Source organism: Crocuta crocuta, unplaced genomic scaffold, assembly GCF_008692635.1.
Source record: "Crocuta crocuta isolate KB4526 unplaced genomic scaffold, BGI_CrCroc_1.0 scaffold383, whole genome shotgun sequence".
Classification (NCBI taxonomy): Eukaryota; Metazoa; Chordata; class Mammalia; order Carnivora; family Hyaenidae; genus Crocuta; species Crocuta crocuta.
The window spans coordinates 548,009-566,474 of NW_027531897.1; the positions used below are offsets into that span (position 1 = coordinate 548,009).

At 34.8% G+C, this 18,466-nt stretch overlaps 1 protein-coding gene and 1 non-coding gene across 2 annotated transcripts in view; both read right to left on the reverse strand.

Moving 5' to 3' along the window:
- Nucleotides 1-248: 248 nt before the first annotated feature.
- The window catches only part of SLC30A5 (solute carrier family 30 member 5), a 27,016-nt gene continuing 8,798 nt past the window's right edge, over nucleotides 249-18,466 (reverse strand). The window contains exons 5-15 of the mRNA XM_077773534.1: nucleotides 15,505-15,592; nucleotides 14,025-14,101; nucleotides 13,616-13,786; nucleotides 12,279-12,567; nucleotides 11,890-12,098; nucleotides 11,146-11,303; nucleotides 10,379-10,508; nucleotides 7,106-7,307; nucleotides 6,229-6,455; nucleotides 3,106-3,234; nucleotides 249-2,279 (exon numbers count right to left, since the gene is read on the reverse strand). Of these exons, the coding sequence (XP_077629660.1) occupies nucleotides 2,109-2,279; nucleotides 3,106-3,234; nucleotides 6,229-6,455; nucleotides 7,106-7,307; nucleotides 10,379-10,508; nucleotides 11,146-11,303; nucleotides 11,890-12,098; nucleotides 12,279-12,567; nucleotides 13,616-13,786; nucleotides 14,025-14,101; nucleotides 15,505-15,592 (1,851 nt within the window). The 3' untranslated portion in view covers nucleotides 249-2,108. The remainder of the gene's footprint in view (nucleotides 2,280-3,105; nucleotides 3,235-6,228; nucleotides 6,456-7,105; nucleotides 7,308-10,378; nucleotides 10,509-11,145; nucleotides 11,304-11,889; nucleotides 12,099-12,278; nucleotides 12,568-13,615; nucleotides 13,787-14,024; nucleotides 14,102-15,504; nucleotides 15,593-18,466) is intronic.
- On the reverse strand, nucleotides 5,838-5,966 carry LOC144239527 (small nucleolar RNA SNORA11). Its single transcript, XR_013337452.1, has one exon. It is a non-coding gene; the product is annotated as a small nucleolar RNA SNORA11 (small nucleolar RNA).

An 18,466-nucleotide genomic window follows, 5' to 3' on the forward strand; every position in this document is an offset into this window, starting at 1 on the left:
AATCACAAGCTCCCAAATTGGTAATAAGGGAAAAACAATGGCTGGAAGAAAGAGAAGGGGAAAGAAATTAATAGGTGTGGTAACAACCATAACCATCCTTCTTGGTGCAAATAAACTGTTAAACAGGCTACTGCGTGGGGTATTATTTTGAACTTATTGATACATTTAACATGTAGTTAATCTCTTGGGATGCTGACTTTAATAGAAAAATAATAGACAAGTTAATGAAAGCTACCTTTAAAGGCAGGTTTAAAATAACAAATCCTCAACTTTATTTAGCCATTTTCAACTTTAAATTCATTAAGAAAAATTTTTCCTTACATTATTATTTGTTCATACATTATTCCTTTTGCTCCTCATAACCCTATGAATTTGAGATTTTATTCTGATTTTATGTACAAGGAAAAAAAAAAGATACCCAGAGAAGCTGATTACTTCAAGTCACAAGGTTTTATGAGCCCGTCCTCTGTCTCACCTTACCTCTTATCACGGTAATTTAATTTTCCTGCTGTTTATATGCCTCCAAAGGGAAATGACAATTTTGATAATGGTGTAATATTTATTGTACCTAATCTATTTAAAAATTTTTTAACAAACCAAAAATTGCATTAAAACATCAATATGCGACTATTTTCCCACCACTCAAAATTTTTAATATGTATTGAAGATTTTGGACCAGAAAATGTGTAAAGATAAGACAAAGAATATCAAAATAACTTATAACAAATTTCTAGAACCTCTCACATATTAAAAGTGGTAAGATAAAAAATATGATTTACAATACATGTTTGCCATTATGGTATAGATAAGAAAATAGTACCCATACTAAAATTAATTTATCCTACTTATCAAAATTCCTATTATAAGAATGAAAATATTCACCTGCTTATAAATAGGTATTCAAAAGTGTCTTTTGAACATTCTTTGGTGTTCATAAAACTGTATATATTATTATATATTTATCATACAGTCTTTTCAGACTATACATTCGTTTTAAATTGGAAATGAAAAAATATATATTAGATACTGCTACAGAAAGTAGTTACAGGGTTAAGTATTTTGATGTCATGGTGCCCAAGCACTTATGGACAAGATTTACTTACTAAACTTTAAAATAACTACCTTTCTTTGATATTTCTTATAGATCTACATGTTCCAGAACTTAAAAAAAATTATGTTAGTCTAAAGGCAGAAAATTCAAATATGAGTTGACAATGATTTATGATTCTCTCAACTGGCTATTCCACAAAATATGGAGCTAAATGAAAAGATGGCAACCCTTGCACTGTGTGGATACTAGCTTGATAAGCAACTTGGAATGGCAGATGCGTTACAAGAAATGGAACTACTACAGAGGAAGAAGACAAGTGATCGAATAATATGCACACAACTTAGTAAAATTCTTTACCCTAATAAAGTAATTATTCATTTGCAAATACTACCAAAAGTAAAAAAATTTATTTTACAGAGTGGTTGGTTTTGTAATACATCAATAATGTTATAATTCCCTATTCTCACTGCGTGTCTCATTTCAGTGGTTGTCTTCTCCCAAATAATTTAGTTTACATTTAAAGTGGCAACACAGCTTTTACTTAATGGATTTAAGTTATAATTAGAAACCAGTTTTATATACAGAAAATCCATAAATATAGAACTTTTATTCCTATTTTATCCTAGGGCTATTCAAAAAATTGACTAAAAATTTTTCATTTGGGTCTTTGTAATAAACATGTAAATACATTATTTACAATGGAGATGCTTTCTGACAGAAAGTAAACACACAGAAGTAATTTTGGTCTTCACTAGAATCCATCATTATATGTGCATTTTCAAAGATGATGTGACACACCATGTTCAAATTTCAAGATTCCTGTTATACACATAATTCAAGTAATTATTTTACTTGTGTAATTAATGCTTCATTCTGTATTTAAATTTCCTTTATGAAAGATTCCTTGATCCAATAGTAGGGAGCTTTAAAATTTTTCTTAAATACAGCAAAATGTTTCTGTACAATTATGTGCAATTTTCTTCCTTCTGGCAATATTATAAATACCAAGTAATTTAATCTTCATTGTCCATACCCCAGAGGTAATTCTTGAGTTATCTCACATGATGTAAGTACCATCTTTGTAGTATTTCATGGACTCCATTTGTTTTGTCATAGCTAGAACATCATGAAATCCAGTACTTAGGCCAGACATGTGTTGAAAGTATGCCTCTTTTTCCACTTGAATTGTTAAATTGTTTACTCCAGCATCTTTAAGTATTCCTGTAACCTGTTATAAAAACCCATACATTGTAAAGCATTTAGATTAATGCATTTAGTACATATGTCTTAAATAACTGATAGGACATTTTTTCATAGCCACACAGTCAAAGCTAATCCTCGGGGCCCCGGGGTGGCTCAGTAAGTTAAGCGTCCAACTTCGGCTCAGGTCATGATCTCAGAGCTTGTCAGATCGAGCCCCACTTCAGGCTCTGTGCGGACAGCTCAGAACCTGGAGCCTGCTTCATATTCTGTCTCGTCTCTCTCTCTGCCCATCCCCTGCTCATGCTCTTTCTCTCTCTCAAATATAAATAAACATTGAAAAAAAAAAGATAATCCTCAAAGTAATGTTTATTATTTACCTGGTAAAATGTTAAATATATTCTTTTAGAAAAACCATAAAATACTGACCTGACATTCCAAGTTGAAAAGGAAAACACCTTTTGTTTCTAATTTGGTATGTTTAGAAAAGGAATACAGGAACTTTTTTGATCCTTGCCTCCAACCATAGCATATACCTTGCTTCCTTTATTGTGATTATTATTAATCTAGAGCTTTATTTATAATAATTCATTTCTGGATAACCTACTGGGAACCAAGGTGGATCACAAGTGATTTTTTTAATATTACCTTAAGCTTGTCCTCTAAATACTAAAACTTAATTTTAACCAGTTTTTGAATAGAAAAACAAATCCAGATGTAAAAAACAAGTTGTATTATCCTTGGACAGCTGAAAGATTGATGTTTTTCAACAGTCAAATGATTACTGAACAGTGCAATTTATGTGTGCAAATTTATGCATGAATTAACTGAAACTAAAAACAAAAGATGATCACCTGCTGTACGATTCTTTGTTCCAGCACATCAGATGTCACCTGTATATGAACTGTTCCTGCCACAACACTGGCTGAATGACGCCAAAAATGAGGGTCTCGGTATGATATTAATCCTTCAATTTTCTGTATCTGTCAAATAAAAGGAGAGGTGATGTAAATGGACTTAAAGCCTAATTTATTTAACACAAAGCAATCTTTCTGGTCTTGGTTTCGGTGTAGGTCATGATCTCACAGTTCGTGGGACTGACCCCGTCAGGTTCCGTGCTGACAAGTGTGGAACCTGCTTGGGATTCTTTCTCTCCCTTTCTCTCTGCCTCTCCCCTGCTCACTTGTATGTGCTTTCTCCCTCTCTTAACAAGAAGAAAAAAGATAATAAGGAGAGCAAAAAAGTGAGAAAAGAAAGGGACAACTCACTTGAAGTAAAATATTTCCAAATGAGATTGATGCCAAGAGAGACAGCTCTGAATGGGAAGTGAATGATGGTTTTAGGTGTCTTTACATTCAATAGTTGCATACCCATTTGCCCCTCCTGAAGACATACTTTGCCTATTCTAAACTTTGGGATACATTCAATGGACTAAATGGTTTCCTCAAGTTGATACATACATTCACATATTATTTAGTATATAAACATGTTCAAAATATATCCTTTGTGTTTAGTAATGAAGAACTGGTTAAATAAAAAACAACACATATAAGGTAACACTACACTGTCATTAAAAATGTATTAAGAGTATTTACCAACATGACATAATTAAGTGGGGAAAAATTTACAAAGTAGTACAAAATAGTTTTCAAAATATCTTAATATAGAAAAACAATTTTTAAGAGTGCTTCTTTCCAGGTGCGCCTGGCTGGGTCAGGTGGTAGAGCGTGCAACTCTTTTTGTAAGTTTATTTGCTTATTTTGAGAGAGACAGAGACAGAGACAGTGCAAGTGGGAAGAGAGAGAGGGAGAGAGAAGCCCAAACAGGCTCCGTGCTGTCAGCTTAGAGCCAGATATGGGGCTGGAACTCATGAAATACAAGATCATTGAGCTTAAACTGGGAGTCAGACGCTTAACCAATTTAGCCACCCAGGTGCCCCTAAAATATCCAACGCCTGATCATGAGTTTGAGCTCTACGTTGGTGGCAGAGATTCTAAAATAAGATAAATTAAAAAGAAGTTTCTTTCTAGGTGGCAGAATATAATGTGATTTTTTGTGTGGACTGTTCTATACTTTGAAGTTTTCTCATAATGAACATACATATTTTCGAAATAAAACTTTTCTTTCCTTTTAGAAGAATGTAGTATTCACTAATAATGAGCTGAAGGAACTACTAATTTTATTTATGAAAACAAGTGGGTTAAGATGCTATTCCTTCAATATTCAAGATGCCAACTTTTCATCAGCAGATCCTGATTTAATGATATGGCAAGGGTGCCTGGTTGGCTCAGTGGGTAAAAGCATGTGACTCTTACCTTGAGTGAGTTTGAACTCCACAATGGGTGAGGCTTAATTTTAAAAAAAATATCACATGGCAAACCACAAGCTGAAGAAAATTTCTTCTGTATTTGTTTTTTCTGTGAATTGCCAGTTTATATTCCTAGTCCATTTTCTTACAAGACTTTATTTAAAAAAACTGTTTTTTTAATTTTTGAGAGTGAGCAAACAAGCGAACAAGCATGAGTAGGGGAGGGGCAGAGATAGACACAGAATCTGAAGCAGGCTGCAGGTTCTGAGCTGTCAGCACAGAACCTGATGTGGGGCTCAAACTCACGAACTGCGAGATCATGACCTGAGCCAAAGTCAGCACTCAACCGACTGAGCCACCCATGTGCCTCAAGACTCTCTTGATTTAAAATTATGGATAGTAAGTCTCTGGCTGCTTATATGTGCCGCAAATATTTTCTTGTCTGCCTTCTGTATTTCTTATTTTTAATGAAGTCTTTTGCCAATAAATAATTTTCAACTGCTCCAATCTGTAGATTTTTTTCTGCTTTTTGGCTTCTGGTTTCAATTCAAGCTTATTAAAAAGGCTTTCTCTACCTCTGTGGCTCTAAAAGCATTCTTCTATTTTACTGTAGTCATTTTATTATTTTTTATCTTTTACATATTTAGTATATTGGAAATATGTTTTGATATTTGGTGGTAAAGAGATATAGCTTTTTCTATTCCGCCAAGTGGAAATGTTAATTAGGCCCACCCTTTCTCCCCACTGATCTAAAATGCTAGCTTTGCTACATACTGAATTCTATAAATTCCTGGGTCTGTTTCTGGACAACCAATTTTTAAAACATTGATTCATGTGTTTAGTGTTGTGCAAGAACAAAACTAACTTGTGTTGGTTACTTCTGTAACTTTATAATCACCAAACAGGATCCTATTAGTTAATTCTGTAATATATGTATTTTTTGTTATTCTCAAGCATTAACTCTTCCAAATAAGCTTCCAAGTAATATTGGATTAACTATTCTCCCTCAAAACAAAAACAAAGGAAAAAAACCCCAAAAATCCCAACAAAAGGCAACTGCATTGAGATTTAAATAAAAAAAACGCAGCATCTTTACAATACTGTTTCCCATCCAAGAAAATTCTCTCCATTTATTCAGTTCCTATTTTTATGTCCTTTAAATAAAACTGTCTTTTCTTCATTCATAGTTTGCACATTCCTAGTGGGGTCAACTTACTCAATTTCAAATGCCATTTTATTTATTTACACACAGACACAGACACACACACAGACACACACACATGTAGGGTAGCTGTTCATAGGAAAACCACAAATTTTGTGCCCCTTTTCACAATGAACCCAGATTCCTATTGGGTGTGTTGTAAACAGAAGAGCCATTTCTCAGGCTCCCTGCTCTGATCACACCCCTTCAAATTCTATTTTAAAAGGAAAAAATAAGGGCACCAGGGTGACTCAGTTAGTTAAGTGTTCGTTTTCAGTTCAGGTCATGATCTCACCATTTGTGAGTTTGAGCCCCACATGGGACTCTCTGCTGTCAGTGCATCCTCTGTGTCCCTCTCTCTGCCCCTCCCCCGTTTGCACATGTGCCCATGCTCTTTCTCAACAATAAATTTAAAAAAATAAAATAAAATAAAAGGAAAAGATATAGTGAGGAAATTAGATACGATACCTTTTCTAAAGCAACGTGTAGTTCTTTTTCATATTCTGGTGGCAGTCTCAAAAGTAGAACCTGACAGGCATCTTTAATCAGTGGAACAACACTAAGAAATATTAATACAGCAATAAAAAGAGAACAGAGGGGATCAGCAATGAACCATCCAAACTGCTCTATAAGAACTGTGGATACAATCACGCCAATACTGCCAAGTGTGTCTGCCAAAACATGTAGAAATACACCTGCAAGTAAAATACATGAAAACATTAAATATTAAAGCACATCTAATTTAGTTCTTTTACCCATTTTATAAACATTGTCAGGTATCTACTATACACCAGGAATTCTGCTTGTGGATGGTACTTAAAAAACCCCCCAAAAGCATGGTCACTGCTCTCAAAGAATTCACAGTATAGTGGTAAAGGGAAAAATGTAGGCAAGTGTAAAAGACAGTGGTAAGTTTTATGATGGTGTGGTTTTCCTAGAAATCACACATGAGCCAAGTTTCGACATTACCCAAATTACTTACATTAAACAATCAGAATATATAATACAACACAGTAAGTGATAAATAACTTCTCTCATATATTATTATAATACAATAAAAATTTCCTGGTTCCTCTGTAGTGAAAGTTTATAATGACACACTCAGTGTTCCCCTTTCAAATAATATTTATGAAAATGTCACATGAAAAGGATTCTATAATAATCTGTTTGAAAACTGACATTTATGAACAAATGAGAGCATTTTCTACAGCAGATGATTCTTTTTTTTAAGCCAGAGACTAATTTACAAAATAAAACTGTACCAAAGGCTAATACTTAATACAAATAAGACAGTGCCAATTCAGAACACATTTGAAAGGTAGGACAATATTTGGCAAGGACTCACCCCTCATGTTAGCATTCATGCCTCTGCCTGCAGATCCGTGGCTGTGACCATGCCCATGGTCACTGTGTCCATGCATATGGTGGGAATGGCTGTGATCAGATGAATGACAGCTTCCCTGAGAAGCTCCATGGTTATGGTTATGGGCATGGCTAAAGGCACAGATACCAATAAGGTTTACTATCAGCCCTCCAACTGAGACTGGCTAGTAAAAGGAGAAAAGAAAACGTTTAATTTGTAGTTTAAACAATAAATTTGTTATTTAAAAGTTATAGATCTAAATGTTTTTCTGTTTATGGTTTAAAAAGTATTTATACTAAAACCTCACAAAGTTCAATAAGGAAATCCAAAATTTTTATTTTATTTTTTTATTAAAAAATTTTTTTTAGTGTTTTTATTTATTTCTGAGAGAGAGAGAGACAGCACGAGCAGGGGACGGTCAGAGAGAGAGGGAGACACAGAATCTGAAACAGGCTCCAGGCTCTGAGCTAGCTGTCAGCACAGAGCCTGATGTGGGCCTTGAACCCACGAACCATGAGATCATGACCTGAGGTGAAGTCAGACGCTTAACCGACTGAGCCACCCAGGTGCCCAAATTTTTATTTATTTATATAGTTTTACTTATTTTTTGGAGGGGAATCCAAAAATTTTCTAAAGCAGATTTTTTGAGTAGTTTAGAGGAAGCATTTTAACTTCCAAATACTAAATTTTTGGCAAGTAGAGGGATTTGAACTTGCTTTAATTAACCAAGTGATTAAGAATAATATGTACTTGGTTCATGGTTTATGAATAAATTATGCTAAAGATTTGTTTTGTTTATTTAAATGGAGTTCAAAAGCACTGCTTAAGTATACACTGTAGCTGAAATCTCATTTATATTACTAGGTAAATTTCAGTTTGTAAGGCAATGATTATAATTTACTAACTCACAGATTCCAAATACATACAGTCTTATTGTGTCTTAAAAACAGTACAATTTGCCAAAGTAAAAAAAAAAAAAAAGTATAATGGAAAAGCAAAGATAAAAATGGCATTGTCNGTCAGAGAGAGAGGGAGTCACAGACTGAAAGAGGCTCCAGGCTCCGAGCTGGCAGTCAGCACAGAGCCCGACGCGGGGCTCGAACCCACGAACCGCGAGATCATGACCCAAGCGAAAGTCGGACGCTTAACCGACTAAGCCACCCAGGCGCCCCGGCATTGTCGTGATTTAATAACGCCACAACAACATCCTAAAGGATCAATAAAGTTACTTACCTTGATTATCCTTACAAAATGATTTTGGGTAATAATTAAGAGTGTATTTAATTTATGTATGTCTATAATTTCTCCTTCAGAGAAATTAATTTGATTTATAAAAAGAATATGTAAAAATATAATAATTCTAATCAATTTCCAAAGGTTGTAAGAGAAGAGATTTACTTTAGTAAACATGTATGGAAACGATGTATTCCTTATTGTAGGTCACACCATTTCTCTGTCGGACTTCAAAATTTTAGTTAACTCTATGAGTTTGAAGATGGTTATTGAATTTTGCATTAAGTCAAATAGTGCATAAAGAGACTCCTATCATCTCAAATACTTGTCCTCTAATGATAAATATTTCATCTGTATAGGTTTCATCAGAAAAAAACAATGTAAAAAGCATAAGCCCCCTTACAATTCTAATCCTAAGAGTTAGTTCCTAGGAGAATGGTGTACACTCTATGCACATACTAAAACACATAAATCAGCCCCCCCCTTAAATGTTTTATTTATTTCTGAGAGAGACAGAGACAGCATGAGCATGGGAGAGTCAGAGAGAGAGGGAGACACAGAATCCGAAGACAGGCTCCAGGCTCTGAGCAAGCTGTCAGCACAGAGCCCAATGTGGGGCTCAAACCCACGAACTGTGAGTTCATGACCTGGGCCGAAGTTGGACGCTTAACTGACTGAGTCACCCACGCGCCCCTCATCAGCCCCTTTTTAAACCAGTAATAGCATCATATTATAATACTGCTTTGGAAATTTTTTCACTTGGTACAGTTTACAAATAGTTTTCATGCCTGCATATATAGATGTACGTCATTCTTTTTACTGGCTACATAGTATTCTATAAACAACAGCTTTTTTTTTTTAATTAACTAGTGTTTTTATCAATAGATATTTTTTTGCCATAACGAACAACAGAACAATGAAGCATGCACTTTTACACACCTGCAAATATTTCTATAATAAATATTAAGGTCAAAGGACATGAGCATTTAAAGTTCAAAATATATTTCCAAACTGTAATCCAAAGCATTTTACTAATATATGCTTCCACCAACCAGACTCATAACTGCTTTTAGTTATTCAACAATTGTTCATTTCCGACTACAAGTCAGGTGTTAGAATTTAAGACTTAATGATAAACAATTCAGGTCTCCAAGACAATTCACTTACATCTTTAACTGTGGAAGAATGACAAAGGAGTTAACTCAGTATTGCTTTAAAAACAAACACACGAACAAACAAAAACAAGCAAGGTATAACGGGAATACTGAGAAAGGGAAATCTAAGAAACTCTGAGGAAGAAAGACAGGGGTTAAAGGAAAATCTCTCACTTGAGGAAACATAAAAGCAAAGTCTTGAGGAAGGCTGAAAGGCAGAGGTGAGGGAAGGGCATGCCAGTTACAAGGGAAAGTACATGTAAAGGTATGGAGATAAGGGAGAACATTAAACACTGCTATAGTAGTGATATAATCTATAAAATAAAGCCTTTAAAATGATAATTTTTTTGACTTGCTCTCTAACATTTTGCAAATTTCCTCAGGTATTTAAAAGCCTGGGTGACTTCTAAGTGTCTGACTTCTGATTTTGGTTCAGGTCATGATCTCAGTTTGTGAGATTGAGCTGCACATCAGGCTCTGCTCTGACAGAGTCTCTTGCAATTCTTTCTTCCCCTCTCTTTGCCCCTCCCCCGTTCATGCTCACCTCTTTCAAAATAAATAAGTAAACATAAAAAAATAAAAGTACATATTTATACAAACACATTTAATAAGTCAGAAAGATATTGGTTATGTTTTAGAATGTCATCTAAAACTGACTGCTAAAATATGAGAGTAAAGGATTAATTTCTAAGAGTCAGTAGTGTAAATGTAAATATAGGGACAGCAGGTTATGTTAATTTAAATTATAAAAATAATTTAAATTATAAAAATCTTCCTAGATCAACAATTACAGGTAGTTAAACTTTAGCATGGAAAAAGCTATAGGGATTAGGAGTAGAAAATCAAACAGGAAAATAAAAAGACTTACTGTTAACATGTGTGTGTCTAATTCCGGAGGATCAATTAATCTAGCCACTGACTCCATAAACACAAAAAAAGCTATTACCATTAGAAAAAGTCCATTAATAAATCCAGAGAGAATTTCTATTCGGCCATACCTAAAAATGTAGAAAATATTTTTAGAAACAAAAATGACAAATACTTTTAAAGCATAAACATGATTATGTTACAAAAGAGGATATAAGCACAGATTTTCAACTATGTACATAAATAGTAAGATTAGAAAGTATCAAGATTTTAAACAGGGGCGCCTGGGTGGCTCAGTCGGTTAAGCGTCCAACTTTGGCTCAGGTCATGATCTCACGGTTCGTGGGTTCGAGCCCCACATCGGGCTCTATGCTGACAGCTCAGAGCCTGGAGCCTATTTCAGATTCTGTNCTCAGAAATAAATGAACATTAAAAAAAAATTTATAAAAAAGATTTTAAACAGCACACCAATGCTGGAAGAGTCCTTCTGTATATAAGTTTGTTGCAATTTTAAACATTTATCAAAGTCCTTCTTCAATGTTCCCTCTTACACAAAGCCATTCCTGATTTCTTAGCAAGAAGTTACTTCTCTCTCCTTTAAGCCCTTGATGGACTCTGTACCTCTCTTCCAACACACAGATTCTACTTTGTACCAAAATTATTTGTATTTTTGGCCCATCTGTCTTTTAAAATTTTATTACCTAAGATGGAATTTGCCCTGAGGATTTTTTCATTTTGTTACATCACCTTGATGGTCAATGTACCTACCCATAGGAGAAAATCCGAGTTGCCTTCCATCTACTCATCAGGGCAGCAAAAAGCCCCATGACCAGAGCAGAGCAGTCAAAGAGCATGTGAAATCCATCTGAGATCAGACCCAGACTATTGGTCAACACTCCATAGAATAATTCCACAAAGGTAAAAAGCTAAAATATGTTTAAAGAAAAATAGGGGAGGAATGTGTTGGGAAATACTGTTTCAACAGATTTATCAGAACACAATCACAAGAATTTTAACCCTTTATTACACAAACGTTACTTGATGATATAACTCCCATTTTATTTCATTTCATATAAACTGTTAAGATACTAAGTTAAATCAGATATGTTCATCTTATAAATCATTTAAAAGGAGACAGTTTCATTTATATGACTGTAGAACTCAGTAAACTAGGCTATAAAATGTTCACTCTGGTCTGTTGTGAGATCCTGTAAGAAGTAGATAAAAATCTTTACAGGATAGTATATTTACTGATTTGAAATAGCACACTAAACTGATGCATCTAAAATGCCTCAAAAGTTATTTGTATAAGTAGTCTGAATATGCTCCTGTAATCTTATTACTTAGAGAAAATATAATTTTAGCCCCTGATTATCAAAAATTTTGGTAATTACTAATTTTAGTCCCAGAAATTTCATATAATTTTATATCAAAAATATCAAAATTAAAAGAATAAGCTTTTTAATCTTAAAAAAATCTTTACGGTATGTTACTAATGTTTAAAAATCTTACCAGATTCAAGCACAAGAAGTAAAAGATCTGTCTAGAGTCATTCTCCTCAAGAATTTGTTTTAGTGATTCCTTAATAAACCTAGGGATCGATTGGGAGCTGTGCTGAAAAGCATCACCCATGAAATTATAAAGAGGTGTTCCTTCAGGAGAATATCCAATTAGAGTGCCTTTCTGTCCTCTCTTAGAAGGGGATGATAAGATGTTGGCAGCTAAAAAGGGAAAAAAAAAAACCCATGAACATTACAAAAGCATTTTAAAAGCTTAAGCTACCAAACCAACACAGTACCCGTCAGCACTAAACGCAAGCAGTTAACAAATTCCCAAATTAAATAAATGATTTGAACACCAGAATCCATAAGATGAAATTTCCTAAGGGGAAAAATGCTCACACAAAATGAAGAATATAGCGCTCACTACCACTCCTCCAGACAGGACGTGTTCAGTGCTTTCCTGGTGTGCTGCTCTGTTCATAGCTCGAAGCTGGTCTGTTATTGGATGTGTCCAAAAATTTCCAAAAAGTAAAGCACTAATGAAAATGGGAAAGGATCCATAGCGGGCACATTTGGAAACTTCCATTTTGACTGAACAAACAGAATCAACATAGAAATCCAGGATCATGACAAAAAAGATAACTGTTGTGAAAGGCATAATGAGAGAAAACCAAGACTCGACTTTACTCTAGAAATTAAACAAAGAAGAAAAAAGAAATCATCATACTGCACAGGTATAGAGTTCACATCTTATGTTTTAGTTAATCCCTTTAAATATAAACAAATATTCTCATTAAATATGACTCATAAAATGCCAAAATAGAAGAGCTATAACATATTATTGCATTTTCCTGGTAGTCCCCAGATTATTAAAAAATAAAAGCACTATGGTTTAATAATTTTATAAATACTAAGTGACCCACAATCCTTGTGTATAAGTAACACATGGTAGGTATTAAATTGTATCTTTTTTAAAAATAAGTTTTTAAGTTTATTTATTTTGAGAGAGATACAGAGAGTGTTAGCTGGGGGGAGAAAGAGAGAGAGAGGGGGGAAAGGGGGGGAAGGGGAAGAGAGAGAGATAGAGAGTGAGAGAGAGAGGGAGAGAGAATACTAAGGAGGCTCCACAGGGTCAATGCACAGCCCAACACTGGGCTTGAATTCACAAAGCCGTGAGATCATGACCTGAGCTGAAATCAAGAGTCAGACGCTCACCCGACGGAGCCACCGAGGCACTGTGGGTTTTTTTATTTTCTTTTTTAAAAATGTTTGTTTGAGAGAGAGAGAGAGAGAGAGAGAGAGAGAGAGAGAGAGAATGTGCACATTTGTGAGTGGGAGACGGGCAGAAAAAGAAAGGGAGAGAAAATCCCAAGCAGGCTCCCCTTTCACCATGGAGTCCAACATGGGGCTTAATTCCACGACCCTGGGACCATGACCTGATCTGATATCAAGAGTCGGATGCTTAACTGAGTCACCAAGGTACCCCTTAAATTATGTCTTTAACTGATTCCTTTGGGCCACAGGAATGGGAGGGATATGTAAATGTAATAGTACTTGATTTGTATTTTCTATAAACAATAAAATTGATTTCAAACTTTTTCAAAAACTATCAAAAAAACGCATAATTTAAGACACTTGCAAGCTCAAAGTAAAATAAAATACAATTTACTGAAATGAACAATTTTATAAGTAGCAGCAATTCATTTTACTTATTACCAATACATTCCTACTCTTACCTCAGTTGTCACAGAAAGAACAATGACCCACGGGCATAAGAGAAACACAGAAATAAGATGGGATAAAGCTTGAAGGCGTTTGGCTCCACCAACATCTAAAGAGAGTTTTCTGGAAGCTGCATGAAAACCAACTTTACAACACAAAGCCAGTACTAGCAGTAATACTCCACCCTATGAATAAAATGACATAAGTTTCATTAGAAACACACAGTTCACACAATCCTTAAATACATAATATCTGAAGAAATGGAACTATTATGTTTTTTCCGTATACTAAATTACTGAATATTTAAATGTCAGGGATGACTGTAAATTACTAATAACTTATTTTAAACATACTTTTAAAATTACAGTTGAAGTAACTTTTCAATATCTCTTGATTATGTTAGGAACAAAGAAAAGAACATACCTTGTGATCTGCCACACCTAAGAAGGCAATGGCTGTGTAAAGCATGTGAGTTAGAGCACTGTCATGATGTCCTTCAGCTAAGTGAGTTGCAGTAAAGGAAAAAAATCCCAAATATTAACTCTTAGAATCCTTAAGTCCTCCTAAAATTTTAGCTACATTATTTTGGGTTGACTACAGACTAGTTTGGGAATCCCAAACTTGACTACCTGTAACAATATATTGCCCTTAAAAACAAAACAAACATTTAATTTTGGGATATAATTTATAAATTGGAATGGCTTGTATTTCTGTAGTCTCCAAACAATTATAATAGTGCTTGAGATATCGTTGTTAAATTTTAGTAGTTAACTTCCACAAGTATAAATAGCATGCATACTCTAAGTGGGGCAAAGGGACAAGACCAAGGAACCTATGTGGACCACTTCTACCAAGGAATTAAGGTTGCTCTTTCAGAACAACAGGTCAAATCACTTCTACATCTATTTCTTTTTTTTTTTTTAATATTTTTATTTATTTCTAGGAGAGAGAGAGACAGCGTGACCAGGGGAGGGGCAGAGAGAGAGGGAGATACAGACTCTGAAACAGGCTCCAGGGTCTGAGCTGGCAGTCAGCACAGAGCCTGACGTGGGGCTCAAACCCATGAACTATGAGATCATGACCTGAGCGAAAGTCGGACGCTTAACCGACTAAGCCACCCAGGCGCCCCAACTAAATCTAGTTCCAAGATCACTGACCACATAAGCTTAGTAGCAAGCAGAAAGGTTTGGCGGGGTGGAGCCACTTCACAAGCCACCTGGCGTTTTGCAAAGTTATGCGACCCTCTTTCAGTGTAAGAAAGTAAATGGTTATTTAAGTAACAGGCTATAGGAGAGTCTCAGTAACCAGATAGAAGAATGAAAACTGGTTTTGAGTTCTGCTAAATGGAGTAGGCAAAGGGGGGCGGACAGGAAAGCACAAGGCATGTCTGTTTGTAGAGGAGAAGGAGTATACTCATTTGATGGGAAAGTTGGGGTTATATTAAGAGTAGAAGCTGAACTGGAAATTAAGTTTCGAGCAAGAGAGTGATTACTAGGTTAAGGAATTTCATCTTTTTCTTTCCAGCAAGAAGATGCCAAAGATTTTTCAAAATTTCAAAAAAAAGTTCACGTGTAATAATTGCAACTGACTTCTAAATCAAGTATTTAAATCGTTAAATTTGTTACAAGGGAGCCGACAGATTGATTTTTGCTGACTGGCAAATCATCTTTTTTTTTTAAGCACCAGGACATTCTAAAATATTCTTTCACTGTCTCTGTAGAATATACTAAGACGCCATACGATATCTAATTCAGAATAAATTTACTCAATTTGAATACCTACATTAACGCATGGAAGTTTCATTCATGACTAATTGATCAGTCTAATTCAATCCTCCTTGGCCCATTCCGCCAGTCTTCTATTTTCTGTAAGACTATAATTCCAATCTATTGCAAAAGGATACGATGTTCAGCCATTTTAGCCATGAGATCATCATTGTCAAAAAGCAATAGGCAGATCACAGCAATAATGAAAAAAGCAGCCCCTCTTGTCTGAAAATGAAGAAAATATTACTAAGGATGGCTATTTTAAGAGCTGATTTTTAAGACCATGACTATACAAATGTTAAAAAAAATTTTTTCAAATAAATATTTGAAGAAAAAAATAACATCTGACATTAACAGCATAAATAAGCAGTAATAAAGGATAAAAAAGTAAAGAGGTACAACAAATTTTGCATGATATTTTAAGGGCATTTGAGGCACATAATAATGACAACTTCAACTGTCTTCTTGTTCACAGGACTAGGCATGTTACCATACACAAACCATTAATGTTTGCAGAATTAATATCCCTAAATGTTTCTTTGCTTTTGGTTGAAAGGCTCAAGAAGCTACAGAATTATAAGTATGAACTTATTTTATTCTACAACATGCAATTAATAGAAAAGACAGTTAATTTACAGTTAATTATTGATAATAATATCAATGTTCTAGTTTTGACTCTTCTATGGAAACAGAACTAAGAGGGCACATTAAGAAAATTAGCAAAGTCATTTCTCGTATCCAGTAAAGGTGCAGAGCATTTAAAAGCTGATAAATTTTCAAAGTTTATGTTCTTATTCCAGGGAAAGGATTTCAACAAAAAAAGTCATAGAAACAACGTAACTGCATAGTTTATACAAATATTTCAGAATTTTGGGTATAAAAGCCATTTAAATAGCATTATCATGCATTCTGTATTTATAAATTTATAAGTATATTTCTATATATGTTCGTTAAATAAAAGTTAAAATTTAAAGTGAGAGTCCTATTCATTAATGTGATCACCACTATACTTGATAAATTGTTAGTGTGGTGGGTATTTTGACAAAAGTCAGTATACATAAACCACATGACTTTAAACTTCATAATTTTCATTAAACTAGGATATGAGAATATCAACAATACCCAGCTATGGAGAATCTAATTTAATCTTCTGTCAATGAGGGCAACTGAAATTTTGTAGTGCTTCAGTCATAGCTAAGAAAAAAACCCTGCTGTTTCCTGGATAGATGCCAGATTCATAACAGACACTAATGAGAGGACCTATATGATTTATACCACCATTCTGGGTTTTAGTGCAGCAAAATTTTTGTCTTAAAGTCATTTTTATTTTTTTCTTAAAAAACACTTTGTGTGTCTGTGTGTGTGTCTGTGTGTGTGTGTGTGAGAGAGAGAGAGAGAGAAAGAGACAGAAAGAGAGAATAAGCGGGGGGGGGGGGGGAAGAATCTCAAGCAGGCTCTATACTATCAGCACAGAACCTGATGTGAGGCTCAATCGCACATCATAAGACTGTGAGATCATGACAGTAGATGAAATCAAGAGTAGGATGCTCAACCAACTGAGGTACCCAGGTGCTCCTAAAGTGAGCTGTATTTGAGAGTTGTCTTTTGCTGCCCTTGGCTCATTTTTACTGAGAATCTTTTTTTTTTTAAATTTTTTAAAAAATGTTTTATTTCTTTCTGAGACACACACACACACACACACACACACACACACACACACACACAGCATGAGCAGGGGAGGGTCAGAGAGACAGGGAGACACAGAATCCGAAACAGGTTCCAGGCTTTGAGCTGGCTGTTAGCACAGAGCCCGATGCGGGGCTCGAACACACGAACCGTGAGATCATGACCTGAGCTGAAGTCGGACGCTCAACCAACTGAGCCACCCAGGCGCCCGATCATTTTTACTGAGAATCTTAACCATTTTTCTTAACTTACTTAGGTGATTTAGATTTTAAAAGAAATGTAAAACTTTTACTTGTAATTTTTGTTATTGTTAGTTTGTTGTCTGCATAATGACTTCTGTTACACAGAAGCTTCTAATCATAAGTCAAATGTACCGAGTTTTCCCATTGTGATTTTTTCCCACTGCTTTTATGTTCAGAAAGTTCTCTGCTCATAATTTATATTACATATATTTATATTTTATATATTATACATGTCTGTATTTGTATTATTTTATATATCTATACTGCACTTATATATTATATATGTATTTTATTTTGTTACATATTTATGTTATTCATATTTTATATTTTAACACTGCATTTAGATTATTTTATTATGTACTTATTTTTGTCCACAAAACTCTTCACTTGACATTTACTATGGAGAGCTACATGAGTGGGATGAATTAAAGAGCGGCATATAGGGGCACCTGGGTGGATCAGTTGGTTAAGCAACTGACTCTTGATTTCAGATCAGGTCATGCTCTCAAGGTTCTTGAGTTCTAGCCCCACATCAGCTCTGCGCTGATGGCATGGAGCCTGCTTGGGATTCTATCTCTCCTCCTCTATCTCTGCCCCTCACCTGCTCACACTCTCTCTCAAAATAAATAGAATAAACATTGACAAAAAAAAGAATAGTGGCATATGCTTTAATATTAATGATCCTATTTGAAATCTCTGCTCTCCTTGGCATGTTATTTTGTTCACTTAATTTTATTTGTCTGCCTCCATTACTTAGCTTGAAACAGCTCCTTTTTAGAACACAGACTACGACACCTTATTTATCTTTATTTCTCCTTTCCCCTGTAACTGGGACAACGTACCATCCATAGGAAAGCATTTAATTTGATATAACATAAAAACTGTAGTTTTAAGAATTTGGAATTACAGATTAATGATTTAGCAAAAAAGAATAATTCTTAAGTTACTTAAGATAAGTAAGGCTGCTGGGGTTCCTAGGTAGCTCAGTAAGTTAAATGTCCGACTCTCGATTTCAGCTCAGGTCGTGAGACTGAGCCCCGAGTCCGTCTCTGCACTGAGTGTATGGCTTGTTTTAAGATTCTCTTCTAAGCCCTCTAACCCTTCCCCACTCATATGTGCACTCACTCTCAAAAAAAAAAAAAAAAAAAAAAAAAAAAAAAAATAAAAAAGG